Source organism: Artibeus jamaicensis, unplaced genomic scaffold, assembly GCF_021234435.1.
Source record: "Artibeus jamaicensis isolate MK-2021 breed Jamaican fruit bat unplaced genomic scaffold, CSHL_Jam_final contig_1128, whole genome shotgun sequence".
Classification (NCBI taxonomy): domain Eukaryota; kingdom Metazoa; phylum Chordata; class Mammalia; order Chiroptera; family Phyllostomidae; genus Artibeus; species Artibeus jamaicensis.
In genome coordinates this window covers 1,381,164-1,399,898 of record NW_026521220.1, presented here as the reverse complement: position 1 = coordinate 1,399,898, position 18,735 = coordinate 1,381,164, and the positions used below count along the sequence as shown (strand labels likewise).

At 40.0% G+C, this 18,735-nt stretch overlaps 1 protein-coding gene across 1 annotated transcript in view; it reads right to left on the bottom strand.

The window, feature by feature from the left end:
* Positions 1–18,735, bottom strand: part of MAPK1 (mitogen-activated protein kinase 1) — an 82,501-nt gene that overhangs the window by 20,260 nt on the left and 43,506 nt on the right. The window contains exons 4-6 of the mRNA XM_037158724.2: positions 7,498–7,614; positions 3,816–3,930; positions 1,206–1,337 (exon numbers count right to left, since the gene is read on the bottom strand). Coding sequence (XP_037014619.1) covers positions 1,206–1,337; positions 3,816–3,930; positions 7,498–7,614 — 364 coding nt within the window. The remainder of the gene's footprint in view (positions 1–1,205; positions 1,338–3,815; positions 3,931–7,497; positions 7,615–18,735) is intronic.

The following is an 18,735-nucleotide window of genomic DNA, read 5'->3' as shown; positions in this document are numbered from 1 at the left end:
AATAATTACTTAGTACAAATACACATACGTACGGCAATACCTGGGAATTAGGATGCACACAACTTTGGGGTGGGGTTATTCTGCCTACTACAAATCTATATAATAAAAAAATTGCTACTTAATATATTTAACAAATACATGTTAAATAAGTATAATTATTAAACAAAGTTAACTTAAAAATATCAAAGAATAAAATCTAATGTATTACCTTTTCTTTTTAAGAGAGTGGGGAAGGGAGGGAAATTGAGAGAAACATCGATGCATGTGCCCCAAATGGGACTGAACCCACAACCCAAAGGTATGTCCTGACTGGGAATCAAACTCATAGCCTTCTGGTTTACGGGACAACACTCCAATCAACTAAGCCACATTGGCCAGGGTTAATATATTAATTTTTCTTTTATAAATCATGCTCTTGGAAACCTATCTAAGAAATCATGTAACCTAAGGTCTTGAAGATCGTCCTGTTTTCTTCACAAAGCTTAATAGTTTCAGCAGGTTTTTGTTCCTTTTCTCCTTTTTGCATACAGATGTCTAATTATTCCAGTACCATTTATTGAAGAGACTGATACAAACAATACAGATAAATCTCAAGTGGAAGAATCTAGGCATAAAAGGCTATATATTCAGTATAATTGGATGTATATTACATTCTATAAAAGACAAAACTATAGGGACAGAAATGAGATCAGAAATTGCCAAGGACCAGGGAAGGGAGCTGAGTACAAAAGAGCACAAGGCAACTTTTGGGGTTGAAGGAACTACTTCATTATCTTGATTGTGGTGGTGGTAACATTACTGTATACATTTGTCAAAATTCAAAGAACCACACAATTAAAGAGCATTAATTTTACTCCACACAAATTATTCTTCAACAAACTTCACTATGAAAATTATTAAATGATAAGATGAAAAAAAGAGTAATTTGATTTGCAGGACCCTACTTTTTAAGCCGTAAAAAAGTGAATGTAATCCAAGTTACAAAGTAGCAAAGAAACTGTAAGGCAAAAAACTAGACAGTCACTCTGAGACTCTTACTCTACTGCCACTGCTCCTAAATAAAAGAGAGCAATAAACAGTGAGCAATAAATAGTCATCATCTAAAAGCCACAGGCTAACTTTTCAGGCTACTGACTTAATGATTTAACAAGTAAAACAAACAAGAAGCTAAGTCTAAGAAAAATTATCAACAAAATAATATTTACCTTTGGAGTCAGCATTTGGGAACAGCCTGTTCCATGGCACCTTATTTTTGTGCGGGAGAGAAAGTAAATAGTTTCTAGCTTTTAAATTGATTATGCAGTTCAGATCTTCCTGTGATGGGGATCCAAGAATACCTATCAGATAAAATAATTAGCTGTCAATTATCAAGGCCAAAGTAAACTGACCACACACCATCAGCTGAATGGGAGAATGGACCTTAATAATTAATGTCTTCTCACACCACCTCCCATTGCTTACTTTTCTTAATAATTTTTAAAGTATATTTTATTGATTATGCTATTACAGTTGTCCCATTTGTTTTCTTCTCTTTATTCCCCTCCACCCTGCACCACTACACTCCTACCAGCATTCCCCCACATTAGTTCATGTCCATGGATCCTACATGTAAGTTCTTTGGCTTCTCCATTTTCTATACTATTCTTAACCTCCTCCTGACTATTTTGTACCTACTATTTATGCTTCTTATTCCCTGTACCTTTTCCCCCATTCTCCTCCCTCCCCATCCCCACTGATAACCCTCCACATGATCTCCATTTCTGTGATTCTATTCCTGTTCTGGCTGTTTGCTTAGGTGTTTGGGTTTTTTGTTGTTGTTGTTCAGGTGTTGATAGATGTGAGTGTGTTGTCATTTTACTGTTCATATTTTTAATCATTTTTTCTTAGATAAGTCCCTTTAACATTTCATATAATAAGGGCTCGGTGATGATGAACTTCTTTAATTTGACCTTATCTTGGAAGTACTTTATGCGCCCTCCAATTCTAAACGAAAGCTTTGCTGGATAGAGCAATCTTGGATATAGGTTCTTGCCCTTCATGACTTTGAGTACTTCTTGCCAGCCCCTTCTTGCCTACAAGGTTTCTTTAGAGCTGATAGTCTTATGGGAACTCCTTTGTAGGCATCTGTCTCCTTTTCTCTTGCTGCTTTTAAGATTCTCTCCTTATCTTTAATCTTGAGTAATATAATTATGATATGTTTTGTTGTGTGCTTCCTCGGGTTCAACTTCTTTGGGACTCTCTGAGCTTCCTCGACTTCCTGGAAGTCTATTACCTTTGCCAGATTGGGGAGGTTCCCCTTCATTATTTTTTCAAGTAAGTTCATTTCTTGTTTTTCCTCTTCTCCTGGTACCCCTGTGATTCAGATGCTGGAACGTTTAAAGTTTTCGCACAGGTTCTTCAGCCTTTCCTCATTTTCTTGAATTCTTGTTTCTTCATTCTGTTTTGGTTGAATGTTTCTTTCTTCCTTCTGCTCCAAACGATTGACTTGAGTCTCAGTTTCCTTCTCTTCTCCTCAAGGAATGTTCCTTGTTGGTTCCTATATATTTTTCTTTATTTCACTTTGCATAGCCTCCACCTTTTCTGAGAGCATCCTGATGACCAGTGTTTTGAACTCTGCATCTGATAGGTTGGCTCTCTCTCCATTACTTAGTTCTATTTTTGGAGTTTTGGTTTATTCTTTCATTTGGGCTGTATTTTTCAGAAAATGTATGTATTTTCATTTGGGCTGTCTTGTCACACCTGTACATTGTAAGGGGTGGAGTCTTAGGCATGTCCCAGGGCAGGGCAACCCACCTCACTGTATGTGTTGTGGCACTGTATGTGGGAGAGGGGTCAGAGAGGGAACAATGCCCATTGCTTGGCTCTTGGCTGGACTTTAGCCACTTCCCCTGCTCCTCACAAGGAGACTGGGCCCTTCTGGTGCTATTTCCTGGGTGGGTGCATTTGTGTATGTTCTAGGATCCTGTGGGTCTCTCCAATGAACTCTCCTGTGAGGCTGGGAGTTTCTCCCACTGCTGCAACCCCCATAGATTTTTACAGTCAGAGATTTTGAGACTTTCTTTTCCTGTGTTGGAACCCTGGGTTGCGCACTCTGTCTCACTCCCCAGTTGTTCCTCTTGGTTAATCCACAAGCAAATGTGGGACCACCCGGTCCATCAGCAGCCACCTTGTACCCTCCCCGAGTCCCCCCACCCTCTAGCAGCTGCCTTGCCACGCATCCTCTCTGCACAGCTGCTGGTCTCTGCCACTCCCACCAGTCTCAATGAATATTTCTTCTTTAACTCCTTGGCTGCTGGACTTCCATACACTTCCATTTTCTGGCATGTTTGGTTATTTTTTGTTTTTTAATTTGTTGTTGTCCTTCTTTTGGTTTTGCAAGGAGGCAAAGTGTATCTACCTATGCTTCTATCTTGGCCAGAAGTCTTACTAACCAATTTTTACAAGGGTCCTTAACATTTATTATTTTTAATCCCCACCTGAGGACATTTTTTCATTGCTTTTTTAGAGTGAGAAGAAAGGAGAGAGAAGCATCAATTATTTGCCTCCCACATGTGCCCAGACCAGGGATCATGAACACCTGTAACAGGGATTAAACCTGCAACCCTTTGGTTAGGGGACAACAATCCAACCCACCGAGCAACATCGGTCAGGGGAGCAAGGGTCCCTGACATTTTCAATCAAGGAAGGGTTAAAAACTCATGTCTGTCATAGGTTAAAGAGTCGCAAGGATTCCTAATTTAATGAAATGACTTTAATGTAAATTGTGGGTAGATGATCTAGGTAAATCTAGCTCCTAATGTGCCAAGGAACCTTACCCAGAATGTGGTTCAGCTGGTCGAGATAATGCTTCCCCGGAAAGATGGGCCTGTTGGATAGCATCTCTGCCAGAATGCAGCCTACAGACCAAATATCAATGGACTTGGTATAGCCCTGCAGTAGAAAGCGAGAAAAAACAGAGAATGGTATCTGGTGTTATGTGGCACAGTAAGACCTTCCTATGTGACAGGCACATGACTGTCAGGAGTTTTAGCTTCTTCTTTGGTTCTACGATTCATAAATAATTGAAAAAAGATGGAGAAACCAATAATAATTTGTCTTCCTTAAAAGATGCCAAACAACTACTTAATTTTATTTCTTTTCAAACTTGATTAACATTATTAAATCAAAATTTTCAAAGTCCACTACAGTTCTTTTTTTCAAATAATTTGAGAGACAGACTTAGAATCCTGGAAACCAGAAAAAGCAGTAACACCCATTGCTTTGTGGCCTATTCACTCATTTTGGAAATCTGGAACCAACTCAAAAGAAGAGGCACTGCTACACTTCCAATATATTTTTAAGGATTTTGCAAATTATCTCTAACAAAGTCAAGCTAAAAACTCTTGATCTCTTTAAAAAAAAAAAAAAAAAAAGCCCTGGCTGGCATAGCTCAGTGGATTGAGTGTGGGCTTGGAACCAAGCAACCATGGTTCGATTCCCAGTCAGGGCACATGCCTGGGTTGCAGGCTAGTTCCCAGCAGGGGACACATGGGAGGCAACCACACATTGATATTTCTCTCCCTCTCTCCTTCCCTTCCCCTCTAAAGATTAAAAAAAAAAAAGTGTGCTCTGTTTCCAACATATTTTACCAATCCCTATTTCTTGTCTTCTTTTTCTATTAATTTTTCGCATATAATTTTTCTTTTCAAGAAATTCTATGAAAAGACGAAGAATGATTTAAATCATATAACACTGCAAAAAAAGCTTAATTGTAAGGAAAATGCTAGATATAATGATAAAGGGAAGAGGAAATATGAAACACAGAGAAGAATTTTGCTAAATAGTAAAGTTTAGGGAAACAGAGCAACATTTTTTGGGGGGAAATCAAAGAATTACTAATCAGAATTACAGCTATGATAAAATGAGGTTGAATTTCAAGATAATTCTTTCTGAAATTCTTGTCATCCAAAATAACTTTTGCTTTGGACCAAAATTACATAAAGAGGAACATCTAAAATACAAAAAAATAACTAGTTAAAAGCAACCAGGGCTCCCTGGAGAAATGGCCACTCCAAGCCTGGGACAGGGAAGTAGTATAAAGTAAACCTGGCACATCTAGTGCTGAAGAACAAGTAAAGTGGGAGCATGTCAAAGTGGCTCCCACTGAAAAATCTGACATAGTCTCAGCATCAAAATACAGAATGGTAGATATGGATTATAAGTCACTGAATAAAATAACCGTGAATTAATAAATTAACCATTCTTGCTCTAAAACAGAGCAAGAATGAGAGTTCTAAAATCATCAATGGATAGTAAAACTAGTGGCTGAAAGTTTGATGAAGTTAACATATAGTCTTAAAGAATTTCCTCACAAATTCCTATTAATTATTAACTTATTAACAATTATGGTTAGTGTAATTAACCATAAAAATGGTGGAGACCTGGAGGACTAGAAGTAACATTCTCAGGCTGCAAATAGAAAATAATTTTACTATAGTTAGCTCTGCAAGGAGAAGAGAGACCTAGCCAGACACCTTGCAGAACAGAAGCCACCCTCTCTGGCTACTGACCCCTAGACGATGACTGAGAAGTGAAGTCAGTGGAGGCATCTCGAGTTAGGATGGAGGCTGTATGACCAGGGAGCTACCAGAATAAAAAGCATACTGACAGTTCTCCTTTATAACTAGCAGGCACCAAACACCAGCAGTGAGTGTATCGAATGGCTATCACGTGGCCACTCCAAAGAGAGAACCTGGTATGTGGGATTAGTTGTAATACAAAATTTTATAAGAGAATCAACATAGTTTCTTCTTCTTTAAAACATGTTGTATCAAATCCTTCTTTATAATTCAATTTAATGAAATTTTACTTTGAAAACTGAACTGAATAAATATGATATCAAAAATAACAAACCGCTTTAAACAAATTCCATTTCCTCACAAAAGCAATGTAATGTTCATCCCAAACTCTTCTGTTGCATTACTTATAATGGATGGAGGAAGAAAAATACAATTTTTTATGGTCCCTGGATCTGAGATACAACATCCAATGTCTGTCTGTCTATCTATCTATCTATCTATCTATCTATCTATCTATCTATCTATCAATCAGAGAGAGGGGAAGGGAAGGAGAAAGAGTGGGAGAGAAACATCAATGTGTGGTTGCCTCTCACGTGTCCCCTACTGGGGACCCGGCCTGCAACCCAGGCATGTGCCCTGACTGGGAATGGAACCAGTAACCCTTTGCTTCACAGGCCTGTGCTCAATCCACTGAGCTACACCAGCCAGGGCCGAATGTCTATTTTTATTGCTTTTCTTCATGTTTCTCTCTTAAAAGATTTTTATCTATTTATTTTTAGAGAGGGGAAAAGAGGGAGGAAAAAGGTGGGGGGTGGAAACATCATTGTATGGTTGCCTCTCACACACCCCCTACTATGGACCTGGCCTGCAAACCAGCCATGTATCCCAGACTGGGAATCAAACCAGTGACCCCTGGGCTCAGAGGCCGACACTCAGTACATTGAGCCATACCAGCCTGGGCTCTTTCTTAAAATATAACCTTTATTATCTTTTTTTCATTATCATTTAGCTCCCTTATACCCCCTTTCCCAAGCAATCACCACAACGTTGTCCATGCTTTTCTTGTTTCTTAATATTTCATTATGGTAAATAAAATTAAGATCAAGAATCTCATAATTCTGAGATATTAGATACAGGAAGTATGTCAGGCCTACTTAAGTTTCTAAGTTTGACACCTTATTCACATACTATTTGCAAATTATATATTAAAAATACTGAACCTCAATCTCCACAGAAGCCCTCAATACTTGCCACTTGTTTCATAAGCATAACAAAGATATCATACTTCACTTTTTCTTGCTTTTATATATTTATTCAATTATTTCATCTAAGACTCAAACCTCACCGGAAGAGTTTGCTTGCAAACTAGATGCATTCTTCATCACCACATGGCGATCAGATGAACAAGATCATCATATAATTTTGGAACAGTCCATAGCATTTCTATTCTTTTCCTACCTAAGTTGTCTCCAAATTATAATTTTGCTGGAGACACTCTTATCGTCAGATAAAGCTGACTGTTACAGAACAGCCCCAGTCCACGTTCACAGAAAGACACTATTGGATAACTTGTTAGAGGTTAGCACCAACTCAAGCTGCACCCAGCAGTGGCGGCAGCAGATGTAAAAGCTGCCACAGGTAACACCTCAGCAGAGGTGGCCAAGGACAAAAACCATTTATTGTAACTGACCAGAGACAGAGGCACACCCTCCAAAGCTGTACTCCATGTCAGCACTACTCCAGTGGAGGTGCAGAGGCCAAAACCCAGGGCCCAGAGCTTGAAGCTGAACAGGAAATTATGACAGCACCTTGGTTCTGGCCAAACGGGCCATATGAAACCCAGGTGGAAACAGGCTTACTGAGAAGGGAAGCCTACTGTGACACGTGACTGAGGGTCTTTTGCTTGCTCGTTTTCTTTTTATGTAAACTTACTCCTTACCTTGGAATTCAACATAATTTCTGGAGCCCTGTACCAACGGGTGGCTACGTACTCCGTCAGGAAGCCTGTGTGATCATGGTCTGGATCTGCAACGCGTGCCAAGCCAAAATCACATATCTAAGGGAAGAAGAAAAAAAATGTACTTCTTAGACACTCTAACCAATTTAATATCAAAACATCATAAGAATAAAAAACACAAGACTACCAGTCAAGATGGCAGCATGGGCAGACCTGGTTGCCCCTTTGCACAACCAAATCAAAATTACAACTAAAATATATATCAATCATCATTCAGAACTATCAGAAATTGAGTTGAGTGGAAGTCTGGCAACTACGGGATTAAAGAAACCACATCCATCCAGACTGGTAGGAGGGGCACAGATGGGAACTGGCTTGTCCCACACACATGTGGTCAAGGAAAACGTGGGAGTGCTATCTCAGGAGTGAGGAGTCCCAGGCCCACACAAGGGCCCAGCCGGAATTCCAGTGCTAGGAAGATAAGTCCACACAACTTCTGGCTGCAAGAGCCAGGCGGGATTAAGTTGGTGGAAGAAACTGCTGGAGCCCCAAGCAGCTCCTCTTAAAGAACCCACACTCGGACTCACCTACTGAGCTCCAGACTCACTCCCTCTGAGCTCCAGCACAGGGGTAGCAGCTTGAAAGGCACCAGTGGTGTACGGGGAGGGACAGAAGTGTCTGGCACCAAGGCAAGCAGAGGCCATTATTCCTTTTCTAAATCCTTTCTCCCATAGAGCCAGCAAGCTGGTACCCTATCTAAGACTCCATCAACCTGGCTAATACTGACCCGCTTTGAAGATCCTCAGAGACCCTGTCCCACCCAATTTAGGGCCCACCCAAGCTGCTTTTCCATAGGAATGGCTGGTCTTGGCTCATGCTTCAAATTTCCTAAATCTCCTCAAAGAACAATAGTTGGCCTCAGTGAGCCCCAGACATAGCACTAGCAGCAGCAGGCTGAGATTAACAGCTTGTTTTGCCTGGGAATCTCCAAGCCCAGCACCAGTAGCAGTCATCTCAAATTGCTTTAGGCAGGGTGCCCTGGGCAAAACACAGGTGGGGGGCTGATCTTGCCCTGCACCACCCAGGAAACCCCAGGACCAGCACACCCAGTGGACAGCTACAGACTATGTTAGAACACCACCACCCTGCTCCTGCACAGCTGATCTTCCACTGAGGGCAGAGGTTGGTGGTATGTGGTCACAGACAGTCCATACGGTTAACTGGCCTGGCTAAATCCCTCCCATTGATCTACCAACAGCAGCCAAAGCTTGACTATAAGAGGAGGGTGTACTTAGTTCACACAAAGGGCAGCATCTCAACTACCCAGCTTGGGTGATAGGGGACGCTGTGCCACTGGACCCTATAGGACACCTATTACATTAGGTCACACTACCAAGACAGAGTCAAAGCAGCTCTACCTAATACATAGAAACAAACACAGGGAGGCTGCTAAATGAAGAAACAAAGAAAATGGCCCTAACGAAAGGACAGATCAAAACTCTAGAGGAAAGAGCTAAATGAAATGGAGATAAGCAATCTATCAGATGCAGAGTTCGAATCCCTGGTTTCAAGGATGCTCAAGGAACTTAGTGAGGACCACGGCAGCATAACTAAGATCCAGTCAGAAACGAAGGATATACTAACTGAAATAAAGAACAATTTACAGGGAAACAACAGTAGAATGCATGAAGCCGAGAATCAAATCAATGATAGGGAACATAAAGAAGAAAAAATCAACCAATTAGAATAAAAAAAAAAAGGATCCAAATAAGCAGCCTCTGGGACAACTCCAAGAGGTCCAACATCTGCATTACTAGGATGCAGGAAGAAGAGAAAGAGCAAGAAATTGGAAATATATTTGAAAAAGTAATGAAAGAAATCTTCCCTAATTTGGTAAAGGAAATAGACAAGCAAGTCCAGGAAGCAGAGAGAGTCCAGTCCCAAATAAGACAGATGCAAATAGGCCCACTACAAGACACATTGTATATAAAATACTAAAGGTCAAAGATAAAGAGAAAAATCTAAAAAGCATCAAGGGAAAAGGAAGTCAGTTCCCTACAGGGGAATTCCCATAAGACTGTCAGCTGATATCTCAAAAGAAACTTTGCAGGCTAGAAGAGATTGGCAAGAAATATTCAAAGTCATGAAAAGCAGGGGCCTACAGCCAAGATTGCTCTACCCAGAAAAGCTGTCATTTAGAATCAAAGGGTAGATAAAGAGCTTCCCAGATAAGAAAAAACTAAAGGAGTTCGTCACTACCAAACCATTATCATATGAAATGTTAAAAGGATCTTATTTAAGAAAAAGGTCAAAACTAGGAGCAATATTATGGCAAAAATACATTATCTATCAACAACTGAATCTAAAAAGCAAACTAAGCAAAGAATAAGAGACAGAATCATGGATACAAAGAGTGTTTTGATGGTTGCCAGATGGGAGGGGCATATGGGGGAATGGGTGATGAGGTAAGGGGAGCAGGAAGTACAAATAGGTACTTACAGAATAGCTGTGGGGATGTAAAGTACAGTATAGAAAATGGAGAAGCCTCAGAACTTATATGCATGAGCCAAGGACACGAACAATAGTGGGGGGATTGCCTGAGGGAGTGTAGGGTGCTGGGTGGAAGAGGGTCCAGGGGGAAAATCAGGACAACCAGTAACAGCATTACCAATATAATTTTAAAAAGGTAATAGCAATAATGATGGTAATATGTAGCTGCAACTAAACTGGTCTTTATAAAAATAAAGTTACCAAAAACCACCCAGGATCCTTTCTAGCGCCCCCACCTGCTGGCACTCCCAGTATCCTCACTGCCAGGATCAGCCCCTCAACCCACACTTCTACTGCTCACACTTCACTTCCTGCTGTCCTTCCAACTGTTCCATGAATGTAGTTATTTCCAAAGATTCTTTCCACTTTCTTCTTCCCTCCTTGTAGTCAAATATACTCCTAGAACTTTAAAAGAGGTTTCATATTCTGAAGGAAATCTTTTTTCCTTTAACACCCAGCTTCTAATTTCTTCTGACTCACAAAAAGTACTGCTGGCTTTCCATCATACTTTGGCCATTCCGTACTTTCATGCTACTACTCCAGATTCACGTGCATAAAATATAACTATAATATAGTTAGTCCAATGAAACTGCAGGATGTTTTAATTCCTTGGTCTCTGGGGAACTAACCTGAGAAAAAGAGAAGCATGTCAACAAAGCGTATAGAAGGCAGCTTTCCAGTCTCCTTGGAAAGCGGAGACTAGTTTGGAAAACAGAGATGTTTATTATATATAAGCACACAACCACAATCTATGATCCTTGTGTATATCCCTTTCTCCCAAGCTAGAATGGAAGTTGCTAGAAAAAGGCAATACATAACTTACTTTTTATTCCTAAGTGTCCTATACATAGTGAGCACTCAAATTTGGTGAACAAATGCCTTACTTTAGATGTTTTAGGAAGCATGAAAAGTGGTACGAATTAACTGGCAGACATTCTAGATCAGTAAGCAGGTCCTTGAATAACATCGCATCGATGAATTTCATCCACTGGCATTTTGTTATAATGTTGATAAGAAACTTAACTTTTGCTTATATCAATTAGCTTATGTAAAACAGGTCCCATTATGCCATTTTGCATAAAGTTGAAGAACCTATCAATGCTGTTAAGAGGATTTACTATATTTTCACGCTATCTGAAGTATTGATAAGCTCTTAAAAATAAGCAGGGTAGAAGTTACCAGGTTAAAATATGACAATAATCATGTTAATAAAATTACATTGTTCAAAGTGGCAATATTAAGGAGGAAAGAAAAATAAAAAATTGGAATTACTAGCATTCCTTCCCAGAAAAGATAATTGTACCTATCAGTCTAAATCCTGCAATACATCTGTTTCTTCAGAGTTAAAACTAAGGGTAGTTAAAACTACTCTTCTTCATTCTCTCCTTCCAGGAAATCTAGTCTAGAAGCTATCAGATGGGATCGGGTATCCTAAATAAGGGTCTCTGTGGGGTGAGGAGAACCACAGCAGCCCAGTGGGGTAAGTAGCATCCAAGTAGAGTTGAGAGTAGGCACCAGATCAAGATATGATCTAGGTGTGAGATGAAGAGGAAGTCCATGTGGAGACACAGTGGCCGCTGACCCAGGGGATTAGAGTTTGAGCAGGGCTAACAGGGTCCATGGATTGTACTGCACAAATCAATTATTTCATTGGAAGTTACAAAATGATAATTTTCTAATTTCATTATTCCTTTTGCATTTATTGACTGGCATTCTTTTTAAAGAAGAGCTACCCTGCCTGGGGAGCTCAGTTGGTTAGAATGTCACCTTGATACCCCAAGGAAGTGGATTTGATCCCTGGTCAGGGGATGTGCAAGGATCAACCAATGTACTGAGCAACAAATCAATGTTTCTCTCTCTCTCTTCCTTATATCGACATTTCTCTCCCTTTCTTTCTCCCTCCCCTCTCTAAAAATAAATTTAAAAAAATTTAAACATAAAGAAAAAAAAAAAGGAGGTCAGCTGTTGTTTATCAACAAGAGCGATTTGTTTATCCTGATACAGATTCTTCTAGACAGAAAAAATGTTTAATTCTTTTCCTTTAGTTATCAATTTCTACAATAGCGAATTGATGTTAAGTGGTATAATGTGTTATTATTTGTATACCCCCCACCTAGTACAGGGAATAGAATCAGTAGTTTCTCAAAATTTAGGGGATGGGGTGGGGGAGTGGTAGGGAGAAGGCGAAGACAAGTATACTTGAACAACAATAAAAAAAATGGAATAAGCCCTGGCTGGTGTAGCTCAGTGGATTGAGCACGGGCCTGCGAATCAAAGGATTGCGGTTCAATTCCCCGTCAGGACACATGCCCGGGTTGCAGGCCGGTTCCCTGCAGGCCAGTTCCCAGCAGGGAATGCACAAAAGGCAACCTTACATTGATGTTTCTCTCCCTCTCTCCTGCCCTTCCCCTCTAAAAATAAATAAATAAAATCTTTAAAAAAAAAGGAATAAAATACACACAAAAATTTATTAGTTAGAATTTAAAAAATAAAGAGGAAGATATCAGTTTAGATCTTTAAAAGACTTCACAACTCCATGTATGGTCATCAGTGGAAAACTCGTATGATTTTTTAAAACAAAAGTTCCTTTAACATGACAACACAGAAGTCTAACCAAATTTACATGACATTAGCCAGAAAACCATTAAGGATACAAGATTAAAAAAGTAATACCATTTATTGTAATTCCTTATGAAAGAAGGTAAGACAACTAGGATATAGTATAAGGAACATAAAATGCCCTATAGCACTCCAATTGACTACTTTTGGGTCTGTATAAATTCAAATTTTCAAAGTCCTCTTTCCCAGGCATACCCAGAACCACATGTTCTATGACCCTAGCATCCCAGATTTCTATGGGTTCAGTCTAGCAAACAGTGAGGACACAGACTAGAAACCATACCCTCGCCCCCCCATAGCTCCACTAAAAATATGCCAGCCAAATAAATCTCCAATTAAGAGTTTATATCCCTTATTTCTGTGGCCCTGAGAAATAAAGAGAAAGTCTACAAGAGAAGATCCCAAAAGGGTTCCAAGAGGTCAACATCTGCTGGGTCTTCAGATAATAAGTGCAAAGCCATGTTTATAGGAACCAAAAAGAAAGCTTATTGCTGTTGGCCTTGACTGGTACAGTCAAAAGTCCAAGATACTGAGAAGTGATATCTTAAGGGCTCAAGAGTAGGAATCACTGTAGTAATACAGAAGCCAATTGAAAAGGAAGAAATATTAATTACCTACTTGAAAATTCATAACAAGAAGGAAGTAAGGTCACAGGCTATAAACTTTCTAAACACAGAGAGGCCTGTGGGACAAGTCACAAGATCACCCCAAGGTACTGAGGATGTGGTGGGTGTATGGTGACTCGAGAGCTCAAGCAGAAGACTCTTCTCATCAGTGCTGTCATCCCTCATCTATGTACCTGAATTGCCACAATACTGTTACCTGCCTTTTGGACACACACTACAACAAATCGGTGACTTAGTGACATAACCATACTCATCTTTTTTTGTTTGTTTTTTAATTATTTTATTGATTATGCCATTACAGTTGTTCTATTCCCTCCTTCATTCCCCTCCACCCTGCACCCCCCACCCCCACCATTCCCCCCCTTTAGTTTATGACCATGTGTCCCAAGTTCTTTGGGTTCTATATTTCCCATACTATTCTTGTCCTCCCCCTATCTATTTTCTACCTACCATCTATGCTACTTATTTTCTGTACCTTCTCCCCCTTCTCCTTCTCCCACTCCCCTGTTGCTAACCCTCCATGAGATCTTCATTTCTATGGTTCTGCTCCTGATCTAGCTGTCCTTTTAGCTTGCTTTTGTTTTAGAGGTGGTTGTTAATAACTGTGAGTTTGCTGTCCTTTCACTGTTCATCTTTTTTATCTTCTTTTTCTTAGATAAGTCCCTTTAACATTTCATATAATAAGGGCTTGGTGATGATGAACTCCTTGAATTTGATCTTATTTGAGAAGCACTGTATCTGCCCTTCCATTCTAAATGAAAGTTTTGCTGGATAGAGCAATCTTGGTTGTAGGTCTTTGGATTTCATGACTTGGAATACCTCTTTCCAGCCCCTTCTTGTAAGATCTCTTTTGAGAAATCAGCTGACAGTCTGATGGGGACTCCTTTGTAGATGACTGTCCCCTTAGCTCTTGCTGCTTCTAGGATTCTCTCCTTCATTTTAATCTTGGCTAATATAATTATGATGTGCCTTGGTGTGTTCCTTCTTGGGTCCAACTTCTTTGGGACTCTCTGAGCTTCCTGGATTTCCTGGAAGTCTATTTCCTTTGCCAGATTGGGGAAATTCTCCTTTATTATTTGTTCAAATAAGTTTTCCACTGGTGGTTGTTCCTTTCCCCCTTCTGGTACCCCTATAATTCAGATGTTGGAGCATTTAAAGATGTCCTGGAGGTTCCTAAGTCTCTCCTCATTTTTTTGAATTCTTATTTCTTCATTCTTTTCTGGTTGGTCATTTTTATACTCCTTCTGGTCCACTCCATTGATTTGAGTCCCAGTTTCCTTCCTGTGACTAAAATCAACCAGTTCTGTGAGCATCCTGATCACCAGTGTTTTGAACTGTGCATCTGAAAGTTTTGCTATTTCTTTGTCACTTAGATTTATGGGCTCTGGGGCTTTGAGATCTTCTTGAACCATTTTTGGTCTGTTAGCGCCCATTAAGTATGAGGAGCGGAGCCTTAGGGGTGGGGGCAGGGCCTCCAGGGCGGGGTCGCTGGTTTGTGATGCTGTATGTGCTGGCGGGGTCAGAGTGGGGAAATGGTGTCCCCCTCTCCTGCCTCCCGCCGCTGGGTGAGGAGCGAAGCCTGAGGTGTTCACCAGGGCAGGGTCGTTAAAGTCGCTGGGTTGTGACGCTGTATGTGGGGGCGGCCATCTCTGCTGCTGCCCATCGCTGGGACCCCCTCAGTCCCGTCTCACTGCCCACTCCCTCGTGGGTCTATCTGCGCAGGAATACGCCACCACAGTCAACCCAACACCCTCAACCCTCGCTGGGTACGCCAGTCACTCACTGGGTCGTGCTCACTAGGTCGCTCACTGGGTTGGCCCTTTGCAACCCATCAGTCTGACCGAGTTTCCCTGTGCAACCCTGCTCCGCCAGCTGCCAGTTACGCCCCTCTTACCGGTCAGGCCAAAGAATTTGTTGTTATTGGACTTCTGAAAAGTTCAATTTTCTGTGTTCTGGCTATGTTTTCTGCTGCTAATATTTTGTTGTCTCTAAACTTGGTTGTGTGAGAAAATACGGCGTCTCCACCTATGCCTCCATCTTGGCGGAAGTCCCATACTCATCTTTAGAATGAGATTCTCCCCTGAGTACTTATGCAATGTAAATGAAGCAATGCCCATATGTACATATTTTTTAAATGTGGGTAATTCTATTGCTGTAAATATTTAAGACATTCTATTGTGTTTTTGAGTCTTTGTGTTAAACTGGGTTTTGGAAACAATACTTGGACTATGCAGATGGAGTAGTGAATAAAATGGCCATAGGTAAAGACAAGTCCACAAACAGTGCAGAGACAAGTGGTTCTGCCTGTCTTGTAAAGGATGAGCTTTTTCAAGCAAAAGTAAAAATCGCCTTTCCCCAGAAGTATTACATACTTAAAATATCGATTGAGAATGTTTCTCCAAAAACAAACAGAAGCAATCTGTCATAATATGGTTGTGATAAGAAACAAACAAACAAAAAAGCACTAGGAGACATAAAAATATCCATTGTAATTTTTTAAAAAAATCACCAGGAACCAACAAAGTATGGCCATTCCAAAAGAAGGTTCATTGCTTTTGTGCCCACCTGTGTTTTAATTGCACAGACTCATGGGAAAGGATCTGGTTACATCTCATGTGAAAAGTACATGAATCTAACTCAGAAGAATCCTCAAAGGTGAGGAAGCCCAACCCCATCAGCTGCTGATGTGGGAAGCTCACAACACTCCATGGATGTCAGCCATCCTGTATAACACTTTCAGTGACCACCTAATGATAGAACCCAATGTCTTTTTTTTTTAAATTAAAAAAATTTTTAAATTAATTTATTTATTTTTAGAGAGAGGGGAAGGGAAGGAGAAAGAGTGGGAGAGAAACATCAGTGTGTAGTTGCTTCTCATGCATCCCCCACTGGGGACCTGGCCCGAAACCCAGGCATGTGCCCTGAACGGGAATCAAACCGGCAACCCTTTGCTTCACAGGCCCGTGCTCAATCCACCGAGCTACACCAGCCAGGGCCCAATGTCTTTTTTATAGTTACAGAAAGCTCCCCATGATTTACTACTAACCAACCTCTCTAGCTTAGTGTCAGTGACCCTATATTATTCACCCAAAGCTACAGCCACACAAAATAGGTCTCAAGTGTTTATGCACTAAGTCTTTTATTCTTCTCTTTTATTTCTGTTGTCCCTTCTTATCTACAATACCCTATGCCCAACGTACCACTGGTTTACTAAAAGCATGTCCATCCTTAGAGGAATACCACCTTCTTCCTGATGCCTCTCATAGCCCCAGCTATAATGAACCCACCTCTCTTCTGTGCATTTGTTTGTATACCATTCTTTTTGCTATATTGGTTACAGCAGACATTATTACAATCATATACTGTTTCAGATTTCTGGGACAGACACTCGTCCCCTTGCCAGGCACACCTTACAAGACTGTTCACAGGAAATGTCTATTGAACTGAAATATTAAGAAATTACCATTGCTATACATCTATATGTACTTTTTAAACAGCTTTATTACAACCTACCCATTTAAAATATGCAATTCTATGATTTTGGATTATAATCACAAGGTTATAAAACCATTACCACCATCCAATTTTAGAATATTTTTATAACCACAAAAAGAAACCTGGTACTTATTAGCAGTCTCTTTCCTATTGCACTGGTCCTAGGTAACCACTAACCTCTCTGTCTCTATAGATTTGTCTGTTATAGACACTTCATAAAAATGAAAACATACAACATGCGGTCTTTTATGATTGGTTCCTTTCACTTACATAATATATTGCAAGATTCAATTGTGTTATAGCATGTACCAGTACTTGATTCCTTTTTCTTCCATTTGATGAGTCTATCACAGTTTATTTATCCATCATCATTTGGACATTTAAACTGTTTCTACCTTTAAGCTCTTTTACTACTATAAATATTTGTATATTTTTTGTGTGGTCATGTTTCATGTCACTTAGGTATACACATAGGAATGAAATCCTCACCAATGCTTATCACCTGACTTTTTGATTACAGCTATCCTACTTTGTATAAAGTGATATCTCATTGTGGTTTTTATTTGCATTTCCCTACTGACTAATGCTATACTTGCTGGACATTTGTATATCATCTTTAGAGAGATGTCTACTCATATTTTTTCCCCATTAAAATTTTTTTTTTTTTTATTTCTAGAGAGGGGAAGGGAGGGAGAAAGAGAGTAAGAGAAACATCAATAAGTGGTCATCTCTCACATGGCCCCCACTGGGTTCCTGGCCTGTAACCCAGGCATGTGCCTTGACTGGGAATCAAACCTGCAACCCTCTGATTTGCAGGCCTGCGCTCAATCCACCGAGCTATAACAGCCAGGCTTTCCCCCATTTTTAAATTGGGTTATTTATCTTTTAATTATTGATTTGTAAGTTTTTTATATAGCTCAGGTATGTCTTGTCAGATATTTGATTTACAAACATTTTCTCTCATTCTATGGGTTTTCTTTTCACTTTTTTGATGGTTTACTTTATAACACAAGTTCCTAATCTTAATGCAACCCAATTTTTCTCTTTTGTTGCTTATGCTTTTGGTGTTATGTCTAAGAAGCTCTGCCTAACACAAGACTGCAAAGATTTACTTCTACATTTTCTAAGTGTATTCTAGTTTTAGCCATTGAATTTAGATCTTTAATCCATTTTGAGTTAATTTTTGCACATGATCTGAGGAGGGACCCAATCTCATTCTTTTGTGTATAGCTATCCAATTGTTCTAGGACCATTTGTTGAAAAGACTATGAAATAAATGGTCCTAGAATAATGAATGATCTTAGCATTTTTATTGAAAATCAGTTGATCATAAGCACGTGGATTTAATGACTGTCGATTCTAGTCCACTGATCTATAAGCCTACTCTTATGCCAATATCATAGTATTGATTACTATAGCTTTGTAGCAAGTTTAAAATCACGAAGTGTCCTCTAAACTTTACTGTTTTATAAGATTGTTTTTGGCTGTTATGGGTCTCTTGAATTTTCACATGCATTTCAGGAACAGCCTGTCCATTTCTGTAAAAAAGCCACACGGGGCTTTAATAGAGACTGCATTAAATCTGTAGACCAATTTGGTAGTACTACCATCTTAACAATACTAAGTCTTCCAATCTATGAACACGAAATATCCTTCTATTTTTCTTCTTCTTCTTCTTGTTCTCTCTCTCTCTTTTTTGCCAATAGGAAATGCCTTTATTAATGGCCTTGATTCATTCATCATGTAGGGTCCAATGTGAATAAGCAGCCATCTGGCACACTCAACTCTTTCCCAGCTGTGGCTGCCCCTGTGGTCCAGATACCACGCTTCTCTCCATCACACTAAGGAAGCCACCCCTAGCTTCCCAGGAGTTCCGGGGGCACTAAGGGTCAAGACCATCCCAGGATTAGAACCTCAGTCTCCACCATTT